General features: G+C 37.8%; 1 protein-coding gene across 1 annotated transcript in view; it reads right to left on the minus strand.

The window, feature by feature from the left end:
- csmd2 (CUB and Sushi multiple domains 2) overlaps window positions 1-12,373 on the minus strand; it is a 340,637-nt gene that overhangs the window by 280,565 nt on the left and 47,699 nt on the right. The window contains exon 3 of the mRNA XM_021322558.2: window positions 1,977-2,089. Within this exon, the coding sequence (XP_021178233.2) occupies window positions 1,977-2,089 (113 nt within the window). The remainder of the gene's footprint in view (window positions 1-1,976; window positions 2,090-12,373) is intronic.

The following is a 12,373-nucleotide window of genomic DNA, read 5'->3' on the forward strand; positions in this document are numbered from 1 at the left end:
TCCACGGCGTAACCATGCTTGACTGGCTAGCAAACTGGCCTGACCTCATACCCATAAAGGATCTATGGGTTATTTTTAGGAGAGCAATGACATACACCAGACCCACCAATGCACATGAGCTGAAGACAGCTATCAAAGCAGCCTAGGCTTGCAACACAGCTCAGCAAAACCACAGACTGATGGACTGCATACTACGTCGCATTGATGCAAGAATTCATGCAAAAGGAGCCCCAACCAAGAATTGAATGCACATAAGTGAGAAGATTTTTTTCAAAAGTTCGACATTTTGGTTTAAAATGGCTTTATTTTTACCATCTTCTGTAATATTCTTATTTTCTGAGACAATGAATTTTGGGTCTTCATGATCTGCATGATAATCAAAATAACAGGAAATAAGAGTGAAATATCTCAATGTGTATATTGAATCTATGCAATGTAGGAGTTTAATTTTCTAAAAATGAGGGATAAAAATATTATTTTTTTTCCACAATTTTCACATTTCTGGAGGTAAACCTGTGACACCAGCTATAAATATCATGCTAACTTAACAGAGACATCCAACAACGCAAACGTCTTTCGTGTAACTAACTTGTTTATTGGTGACAATTCTGCACTGTTGCAAACTGTGAACAAATATAAATCAATACGTAACAGCAGCTATTGACAGTGGCCTCCAGTCAAAGAGCCATTGCATTAATCAGCCAACAGCAAAATGATATCTTGTTTCTCGGCTTCAAGCCAATATTAACAAACCAGAAGTTATTGAGACCTCCTTGTTTTCCATTGTGGCAAAACATATAAAATGTTGCCTATAGCTCTGTCTTCACTGAATGTTTCAGATACGACATGCACCATCAGTGCAGAAAATGTGTAATATTCACTCAGTTAAAGTGACCTGGTCCTTTCATTTGCATATCACCTCTATCTTCCACTCTCCAATTAACATTCACTGTAACCTGGAGGGCAGAAACACATGACAGCACCGCAGAGCATCCCTTTTTTCCCCATATGGCATAGGTCAATGCAGTAGGTCTTGCCAGTGTCATGTGAGTAGGTAGACAGTTAATTATGACGTCATACCAATTCCTCCCGTTACTTAACAAACTTGATGTCTTTTAGCTAGTCTCCTTTGCACAGAAATTTTCACACGTAAATAACTTTCTTATTTTACAAAATACACTGTGGGTATGAATTGTCGGCATACTGTATGACCAAAAGTAGAGAACTTAAGATGTTTAAAGTCTGTGAAGCACAAAAAAAATTATAAAAAATAATAGCAATTGCAAAAACTATTATTATTACCATCAAGGTTAGATGCTCTGAGGTCTAGAAGCATAGTTTCTAGAGTAAAACCACAACTCGTCCAACATAGCCTAACACCTCTAAATCACTAGCAAACTCCCTTAAGGTAAGCAACATCCCCAACATCTTCCCAAGGCTCCATTTGTTTTCTAGAATGAGACAAATACTTGCAAAAAATAACATGAACCTTCTCCAGATCATAAAGCATTTTATCTTCACAATGAAGGTGATCAACTTGGATGAATGTAAGATTGCTGGGACAGAATCCCACAAATTGTCAATTTTCCATGTTCAAATATCCAGAATCTACCAGGATCATTTTAAAGAACATATTCACAAGCTAACTACTACATTTCTGGCAAATACAGCATGTCGATAGCAGTCTACTAATTAACAAAAGGATCCAATTAGCAACACAAATGGAGGTAAACAGCAAATATTTTCCTTTCCCCATTGCTTTTAACTCCTAATTTAAAAAGATTTGACTAAGCAAAGAAATTTTAAATACTGAGCTAAAGAATAGAAATCTATACTGTAGGTCAAGAAATTGAACTTTGTAGAAACTTGCATGGCTTTTTCCAATATTTTGTTTAGTTGAGTTCACGGCTGATAAATGAATTCCTCAAAAAAACTAAGCAACATTGCCATTTCTAAAAACATCTAGCCAGTCTTACCTTCATAAACGGCTTTAAATCCCTGCCCGCTGACAGCATAATCCGATAGCAGCCACAAGGTGAGTCTGGAACCTGTACTCACAATGGGTGAAGGCAGCTGGAACCCAGTTAACCTGAGGGGGAGAACAAGAAAAAAAAAAACAGTCAACCTGGTGATCCGAACTAAAATATAGTCGATTCCTAAGTTACAAGTGAAGTCTCAGGTACTTTGCAGTTCCTGCCTCAACGCAAACTCACCCATGTGCACACAAAGAAAACTTTGTGAGCTTTGGAATCATCCACATAGTGTTAAAATGTCAGGTTCTCAACAAGGCAGGGAAACTTGACAGATGTTGTGCTTCTTTAGAAAAATAGACAAACTGCAGACATGTATTTACCGTGGATTAGAATCAAATGAGTCAGTGTGGGAGGTAACAGCTAAACTGACATAGATCACAACAAATGGCAGACTGAGTAGTCATTTTCACCGACGTGTTTTCTTTAAGTGTTAAATTCAACAATTCTTGCAATGGCTTTTTGAGGTATTTAAAGACTTTTATGTAAACAATAAAGACCTACTTGAGTAGCGAAAACAGTCTATTTGCTTTGTGCTTTAATCTCACACTTTATAACAAAGCTCAGCTCTGATCAAGCCAAATAACTGGTATTTGGTATACATTTCTCAATAAGTGTTCCCAAAGCTTTGTAATTGAAAAAAGGGATGTGTATGTTTCTTGACATACAAAAAAAATCTGATGTTTACTTGTTACTGATAATGTCTGATAAATTCAGACTTTTCAAGCGTAACAAAATCTGAAAATATTGCACCTCGATAAAATAGAAAAGAACAGTTTTTGTCCAAATTGGCAACAATTGACAACTGTGATCATCACACCTCTAAGATCCAATAACACTTTAATGATCCAAAACCACCCACCATCAGGGGTGGCAGTAGCATTTGTATTTTCCTTTGTCCTGGTAATTCACATTTAGAGTATGCAACTGAAATAGTTTATGAACTGTGGTGTTATCTTTGATTTGCAAGTTCCAAATAGTTAACGAAACTTCAGATGATGATAATGTACAGGCCAAAGCATGAACTAAATAAAACATAATTTCGTATAGAGCTTTGATGTTGAAGCCAAGTTATATGTACATGATACACAGACAGCCTAAAAATCATCATCACACCAGACCAGTTAGTGACAATTTCTGAAACACTGTAATCTAATTGAATTGTGTAAAAGTAAAAAAAAAGTATGTATAATTCATTGTCTATTTGTTTGTATTATAATCAGCTGCAGGGACAGGCTGGTCTCTCTTTCTGCTTTATGTGCGATTACCATATCACCTCATTCTTTTTATTTTTTTGTGTTGTGTGTAAAGTTAAACTAATTGTTTGGAATTTTGAATTCAATCATCGTGAAAGCAAGTCATGCCATGAGTTTCACTTTTAGTTTTAAGCATTATGGATGCTGAACTTGTGGTGCATCGAAAAATCAAGGCTTAAGAATGGGTAATATTATTGTGTTTGGCTGCATTAATTTAAATCTAAGAACCTACAGTAAACTGCTGATAAATTGCCACTTTATTAATGACTTACTACTTTCATGACAATTAACAGACTTAATAAACTAGGCACAGCTGTAGAACAGTTGTACCATCATGTTGCACCATCACAGATTGCTTTATTTCAATATCTGGCTACTTGTATAGCCAGTCCTGGATTATAGTCCCCCCCCAGTGTTTGAATGTAAAATTGCAACAGTTTGAGACATGTTGAAAAATAAATAATTGTTCAAAATAAAAATTATAAAAAATAGTATGTTCTGCCCTCACACATTGATTTTTCCAACAAAGATCCACCTTAAATGACAATAAACTTCCATTTTAAACTTGACACTGATATACTGATGCTTGTACACATTTTTATACTGATGACACTGTAGTTTACTGCCATGCAAAAACAGTTACTGCTGTGCTTGGTTGTCTTTGGTCTGTGTTTAACACTATTCAGTCTGACTTGCTTCATCCGAGACTATTACAGCTGTTAAAATGAAGGTCTTGCTGTTTGCTGACCAAAAAAAAGGGTTTAATAAAAACATTGACAGGTACACCAATAGAGTATGTTGAAACAAGTAAGTACCTTGGCAGAAAAATTGACAATCTCTCCTTTAAATCACATATTGAAAATGTTGTAAAAAAGTTGGAGAAGAGAAAACATTTTTTTTTCTTCTTTAGAAATAGATCTTGTTTTTCTTTCAGTGCAATGAAGGATATTGTTGTAATGACCTTCCTGCCTCTATTAGATTACTGTGATGTGTGCATGAATGCACCTGCCACCTCTCAGCATATGTTGGGAGCTGTTCGTCATGGACAGGGTATAGATCTCCTACTCGGCACTGCAATTTATATTCTCGGGTAAACTAGCCATTATCAATCCGTTGACTTATGCATTGGTACTTCATCTATAAAGCAGTCCTTGAACTGTTACTGCCTTACCTATCCTGTTTTCATACCTGTTACTTACATGGTCGAGCCACAAACTTCTCTCTTCGGATTCCCTTTCCTACAGTGCTTCATCAGTACGATCAAAACTTGGGGAAAAAAAGCATTTTCATACTCTGCCCCATCAAAATAGACCATTCTGCAGCAAAATCTTATACTATCCACTCGGATTCCTCTAGATAAATTTAAATGTTTAAGACAAAAACAGAAATGTTCCTATGCAACTTGCTCTTGTTTTTAAGTCATATTTTCTTAGCTTATTTGCTTTAAGTTGTTTAACTGTATTGTTACTGTATTTTTAAAATGTTATTGTTTTGTTTGAGACCCAATGCCTGTTTTTTTTTTTTTTTTTTTTTTTTAAGAAAGACCTGTTTGATCAAAGAGAATACCTGTCTAAATAAAGCTTAAACCAATAAAGAGAAATACAGTTAGATGTGTTTTTGGTCACTCCTTTTTTGTTGCAGGAAACAAAAAATAAAATCAGATGAGTAAACACACATTTTGCATGATAGTTTCATAACATGTTTTTAAAAATACAGAACGGGAGAAACCTCAAAAGGAAGTTTTTTTGAGAAATAGTAGTAAATTGAATTTGGATACCTCGAGGTGTTGTCACTGCAAATTAGAGTTAACATTTCTTGGTATTCAGCTTGCCACCCTTTAGCCTCTGGACACTATCCATCATAGAGTCCGCCAGTTTCTAATGTGTCTATACTAAGAGTTTCCTGCACCTTTTAGACCAGTTTAAATAACTGCATGTTTAAATAACTTTCCCAATGTCTTTATGTTGTATGTCCACCTCAACGGCACAAGCCACTACACCAATGTCTTCTTTAATTTAAAAAAAAGTAGACATTTTTCAGACTGAACTTGGACACATCTGATAATAGCACTGATAATGCGTCTCCGTCTCAGAGCACTTTCCTCCACAAGTTTAATCCTACCACTTATTGTTTGAGCCAATGAACGATGTCCACTTTAATGCTCTTGCTCTTAATCCATAGCCAGTGATCCGATAGCTGGGGAACTGACTTGTATCTGCCAATTTGTGTTGTCTCTGGAGGTGATCTCGCAGCTTTCTCTTGACTTTTTTTAAATGCTGTTCACTCTGCTCCCTGTTGTGCTGAAACTAGCTGTTTGACCTCTCTTTGCTGTTTAAGTTCCTACAGTTTTAACATTTTATCATGACAGTGCCTTGCAAAAATATTCAAACACATTCAACTCTGCCATCCTACAGCCAAAGATTTAAATACATTTTCTCTTTAAAGTTATGGATCCATACAAAGTAGTTGACAGTTGTGAATGGAAAGAACATGACTCCTGTTTTCAAATAAAGAAATAAATCCTAAACATATGGTGTGCTTTTGAATACAGTGGGCTTAAGTACATCCACCTTGGTATGACTCTACCACCTTATCAAATGATATTTGATGGCAAAAATCTTTGAACAGCTTTCAAGTCTTGCTGGTGATCATCAATAACATTTAGGCTTGGACTTTGACTAGACCATCCATACCCACAGATTTGTGTTGATCTAGACCAGGAGGGATATTAAACCTTTACAACCCAAAGATGATTGTTTGTCCTCAGTCCAGGTTAAAAAAAGTATTACACAACCTTTTGAAAAAAAGCATACTTTTTGATTAAGGTCTGCAATAGAAAAATTGCTGTCATTTTTAGAGAATCAACATTTTATATATATTTAGGTTTAAAAATAAAGTATAAACCTTTTGAATAAAGTGGACAATACATTTCCTTCAATGGAATGATGAGATTGTTGAAAATTTACAACCTTAATGATAAATGAAATGGTAAGACATATTACCACTGCTTTTAGTCTTGTTCTTTTGTGGAAATTAAATGCAGTTACTCATTAAAGAAACCGCAATAAACTGCATTTGTTATTATATTTATATTTGAAAACATTAGTTGGTTCTCAGTAATTTTGAGCCAGTCAGTAAGAGCCATTGTGGATGGTCCAAAGAGCCACCTGTGGCTCTGGAGCCGTAGTCGGCTGACCCATGATTTAAATCATCCCATTGTAACTCTGGCAGTGTGTTCGGTGTCACTGTCCTTTTGAAAGGTGAACCTCCACCACCATCCAATGTCCTCTGCAACATCTAACCCATTTTCTACCAGGATTAATTTGCATTTAGTTCCATCGTCTCAACAACTCTCACCATCTTCCTCATCCCTGCTTCTTTTTGCCAATCTTCCATAAGTCAAAATCAGAATCAACTTCATTAACCACAACTGTGGAAGAAATTTGACTTTGAATTCCACACTTACATCTTGCAAGAAAACAGGCAGACAAGTACAGCAAGCAGAACAGCAAATTAGAAACAAAAGGTAAGAACAGGCGGAATATGTACAGAGGAGTTTTAAATTTTTTTTCTACAGCATATTAGCTGGCTACTCTGGCTATAGCATGTTCATCAGAGTCTCTTTCAGGGAACAGAAACTGGCTCTGTGTTGGATTGTTTTAACCATCAGCGCTGTAGCGCCGACCTGAAGTTACTGTAGGAGTCGGAATATCCTGTGACCAGTCTTAAACCTGCAGAGTTTGTGAATGGATGGAAGGTCAGCCATGATGATCTTCTCCACAGCTCTTAATTGTTGGTTGCAGTTTGGGCCTATCTAGTTTTATGAATGAACTGAATCACACAGAGATGAATGAGCACAAGACAGACTGAATGATGGCAGTGTAGAAGATGATCCATAGATCATAGGTAAAGTATTTCTGATTCTGATAGATCCTGGGGAGGGTTGTACTTCTTAAGATCCTGCAGGAAGTACAGCTTCTGGTTGGCCTTCTTTCGGACGGTGTTAATTTATGAGGACCATCTCAAGTCCTGAGTGAGGGTGCTTCCCAGGAACCGGAAGTGATCCAGGCCAAATTTGCAGAGTGCACAAATAATAATTGTCTTTTCAATACAATTTAGCACCTGAGCTTTGTATATAATGCATTCCACCTCAGAATGTGGGAAATGGCGTATAGTTTAAATAAAAAATTAAAAAGGAGGGGGATACACTTGAACACCACTACAATGCCCGCTCCTGAGACGCGAGCCACGCAGCTAAGACTCGCTCTCTGTAATACACCACACTGGGTGAGTGTACTCCCTCTCAGAAAGTCTTAGCTAAAAGTGTGCTGAGGACACATCTGTATTATACAGGACACCAGTATTTACACTGAGGTTAAATTACACCAATTACAGCCTAATTTTTAATTAGGGTAACATCGATAAAATACATTGAAGTTTGTGGATGTGAAGCTTGACATTTTTTTAAAAAGTTAAAGAGGTTTAAATACTTTTGTAAGGTTCTGTATGTCTAAATTAATTATTTGTGCTACTTTTAACTGAAAAGTCAGAATTTCCTACCTGTATACATCTGTAAACATTCCTGCTTACTTTGGTGACACCTTATGAAAAAAACATTTTAAGAGATTAAGTTATTCAAAAATCCTTCCATTTGTATATTAGTCTAAAACTAATATAACATCTACTCTCTTTAATTAGAATCTTGGTAATTATCGCAACATCCCAATTAGAGTCTTTTGTAATTCAAAGTCTAATTAAATACCAATATCAAAACCTCTTTATCTAAATCAGAATGAGTAAAACACCATCACAAAAGCTTTTATATTCTTAGAAAATTGACCAATGGAAAAAAAGTTTTTGTCAGTTTAATATGATTTTTAAATACAAGGCCCAAAGGAACCAGTAAAATATCATAGGACATTTTTAAAAAAGTACTATTATTAATCAGCATATCTCACAGCAGGTGGCAAACCAACAATATAATTTTAGCAAAGAGGCTCTTGGTGTTGGGAACAGCTTTCCACCACAGCTTTGCCATTTTCAGCTATCAAAACAATTTACCACCCACATAGCTGAAGAGATCTGTTACAAACTCACGCATACACAGACAAATTGAAAGGCAGGTGTCCACAGCTCATTTATTGCCCATCACCACAAACTGAGCTGTCTGCACATGGGCCTTGCCATGAAGAATCCAAATCCTTATGTATACGGTTATTCTAACACAAGACAGTGTTGCTTTCCTAACTCAGCTCGTCCTTGAAGTCGTCCTAAATGTCAATTTTTTTCTCCCCCCTTTGCAACATGTGCTCTCTCGCCGTCTCATTGCACACGTTTCCAATTCTGTATAATCTGTTGCATCCCACTTTGTTATCTCTAAATATTAAAAGGGGTTTAATCCTGACGTGTCACAACGGAGAAAAAAGAAAAAAAATCTCCAAAAACACCAGCTTAGGGATGATAAATTAAACTAAAAAGGGGATGAGACACAAACGCACGCCTGATTTCACACCTCCGTGGAAGATTGTCACAGTAGGATATCAGCTAAACGATAGGACACATGTTCATGCAAATAGCCTCTTCATTTGACCACATATTGAGTTGGAAGGCAGCCATCTTGATTCAGTTGCAGTGGCACTGCGGGAAAAGGGCGATTTGATAGAGGGTGTAATGCTGAGCCCGAGGAGAAGGGGCGGTCAACAAACTGGGGGGAGATTCTCGCAGTGTCCAAATCGCGATCATCTGGTATGAGCCAGATACGGGCCGTGAATCGCATGCCAAGTGCAGATAAAATTGGAAACACACAGACGCCGGTTTAATGTGTGAAGGTTGGAAAGATTACATTTTGCCACGCAATACGGACCGTGGCAATCTGTGGTATGCAGACAATTTTGTGAAAATTAAAAATAACTGGACTGAGACTTTGCCATTTTTTCTTTAGGAAAACTCGCAAAAAAATATTTGATATTACAAGAGATGTATAGCTAAGAGTGAATTTGCTGCACAGATGTCTCAAGTGAGCAGCAGATTGATGAAGAGAAGGAAAAACAGAGAGGGCAAATGATTTAAAAAGAGGTTCAGAGAAACGGCACGCATCTTGGAAAATCATAAAGACGGACGGATAATGGCAAAAACCAGGTTCTGGTAAAAGAACAGGTGTATGTAATTATGTGTGCAACCACGCTGGCATGGATAGACCCCATATGTGAGTGTTAGTCTTAGCATAAAGGCAACCATGTTGCGTTCGGAGAGAGCAGAGGTCCATTAAGAAGAGTTTCCACCTGACTGGCCACACCGTCATGTCAATGAAGAACCTCTGGTTCCAATTAGCCCAGCCATTCCCCGTGGGACTGGGAGGAGGGGATGAACGAAGAGGGACAGTAAATGTGTAGCCATGAGAGACGGCAGAAAGGAGTGGAGATGGTGCCACCACCATCGTGTGAATGCAGTTCCTCTAGAGTTGCCATGGGGTTCTTGCCTCTTTCGATGATTCTGGATTTCCTCACCCAGCCTGCCGGTTCATTTTCAACCCTGTCTTGGTAGGACTGGAAGTCTGCCACGCATTTTGGCATCAAGGATTACACAGTGCTCCATGAGATGTTCAAAGTCACAGGTTGATTATAGCTTCCAATTAGATGACTTCTGAAGACATGTCCTTTGTATGGATTGAGTCAGGGCTATCAGAAAAAGAGCTGCTACTTTGCGTTGGTCTATTATTTAAAAAAAAAAAAAGGTTTGCGTAATGTGATGAAATGTAAAAACATTTATGGTGTGAATACATTTACAAGCCTATTTATATGGGAATGTAGAAACCCCGAAAAACTAGATGAACAAGGTTTATTCACTGTGGAAAACCTTTTTCGGTGGCTACACTTGCATTTACGGATTCACTCTGCCACAGAAATGCTGTTTTACTCATTTAAACATGTTTGTATGTTTTAGCTCTCATCCTTTAAAACATGCGCATGCCTACAACAGCATAGACTAAATCCGGGCATTCATCCTTTAATCTCATTCACTCAGTCAATGCGTGGGTGTATGAGTGTGTGTGGTGTGTATTCCCAGGGTGGAACGTAAGCACAGTGCTGATGCGGCTGATTTTACCCTCAAGAAGGAGGGAAGAGGGAGGATAAAAAAAAAATAGATACAGCAGCAAGATTTTGATGGCTGAGTAGAGAAGAGACATTAGCCAATAAATGATAGGGGGGCTTAAAGGGAAGGGAGTGAAGTCCATGGAGAAAAACTATGGTACATTTTTTTTTATTTGTGAGCCTGTGTGTGTGTGTGTGTGTGTGTGTGTGTGTGTGTGTGTGTGTGTGTGTGTGTGTGTGTGTGTGTGTTATTCCCAACCAGAGACCCTGTGCACCTTGTCAGTGGTCAAGGCCAGAGGCTGATGTTCTGTTGTACTCTGGAGCTCTAACTCTCCCCTGACTGCCTGTCACACGAACAGCAATGCTGTAAACTAGCCTCATCCTGACCAGAGCAGATCCTCTGCAACACACACACATGCACGCACACACCTTCACAAGTAAAGCCAAATTAATTCTTAGACTCAGGTCTTCTGAGTATTTTTTGAGACCATCGTTGTTCTCCCCAAATTCAAAAACTTGCTGCGAAATGTATGGCTAGAACTACGACTCTTCACTATCCCCATCCAAAAAGAAGAAAAAAAAAGAAATAAACGTGTAGCAGAGTAGAGGTTAACGTGTTGGTGAGTTTCAAACACAATTAGAGTGTGTTTTTTATCACCCCTCTCATCTTTTCTCTTTCTGGCCGAGCCTTAATGTTCCACGTCACTTTGCCCCGGGGCAGGATCTGGCCTTGATAGCGTTGCCTTCAGATCTTTCGGTTTCGGTTAGAGCTCCTGGTGTTTGAAGCGCTAATTATGCTTCTTAATGGCTTTGCAGACAAAGAGGCAATACTAAAACGTTAATGACTATGACAGTGGTCAATGCAAGGTGTAGGCTTTTTTCTTTTATTGCACATCTTTTGGCACTCATTGATTTTCAGCATGTCATTTTTATATAGCTCAAGAAATAAACATCAATGAGCCAGCTGTTCAAAACAGGTAAATGCAAACCCCAGCTACACTATTGAGGATAAATTTTTAAGCTAATTTTTTATTTTTTTTTTCCCGTGTTTGCAGTGTATGCGAGATTGAAATCTGAACAGCTGATATTGTTATAGGATCCGAAGCACAGAGAGACGTAGTTTACATTACTCACGCTGTAGCGGCTGCGTTGCCATCAATCAAACGTGCAAGGTACTCCAATGTAAACAAGATGACAGACAAACGTTTATTCATGTTTCACAGTGAAATCTTCTTACAGAGGCGATTCAATGATGATTGATTATCCAAAATAACTGAAGTTGGCTGATACTGCCCCAGTATGTTTACAGCGACGGTAAGAAAACTGTGTAGCTTTAGTCTCTGTGACTACTTCTTCCCTCCTTCCGCCGGAAACTCTCCCCGGACAACAAGGAAATTCACCCGTATATTAAAGGGTAGCTATATTAAATAAAGAATAATACCTCTAAACATTTTCCTGACCGATATTCTTAATACACCCTTTAAAGTCATAGAGGTAAACATATTAATCAGAAAAACAAAGAAAAAAACAGCTTTATACAGCTGAGTACAGTTATTTTTGGCTCCAGAATTTAACTTTAGGTCCTGACTATAGATAACCAATTTGTCGTAAAATAAGACAAGTGAAATATGAGTCAATATAGTATCCCAAACACTATCTGGAGAACTTTGGCTCCTACAATAGCGATGCTGCACATACAGGACGAGATGGAGTCGACAAAAAAAAGAAGACGATCCCAAAGCCTGGTTCCCACGTTCTTGTACCAAATATTTCATTAAATAAGAATTGTATGGAAATCAAAAGTACTTCTTTCTTCTCAAACTCTTTTACATTGAAATGGAATGTTGAGTTACAGCAGAATGTTTCAGCAATGGGAAAAAATGTTTGAGTCCTCAAAAAACAAATCTTTCCCTCTTCGGTGAGGTTGTCGTGTTGAAAGACACAAACACCACCTCAACCCTTTTTCCAACTATAATCTGATTTCTTAATGCTACTA

Source organism: Fundulus heteroclitus, chromosome 13, assembly GCF_011125445.2.
Source record: "Fundulus heteroclitus isolate FHET01 chromosome 13, MU-UCD_Fhet_4.1, whole genome shotgun sequence".
In the NCBI taxonomy this organism is placed as follows: domain Eukaryota; kingdom Metazoa; phylum Chordata; class Actinopteri; order Cyprinodontiformes; family Fundulidae; genus Fundulus; species Fundulus heteroclitus.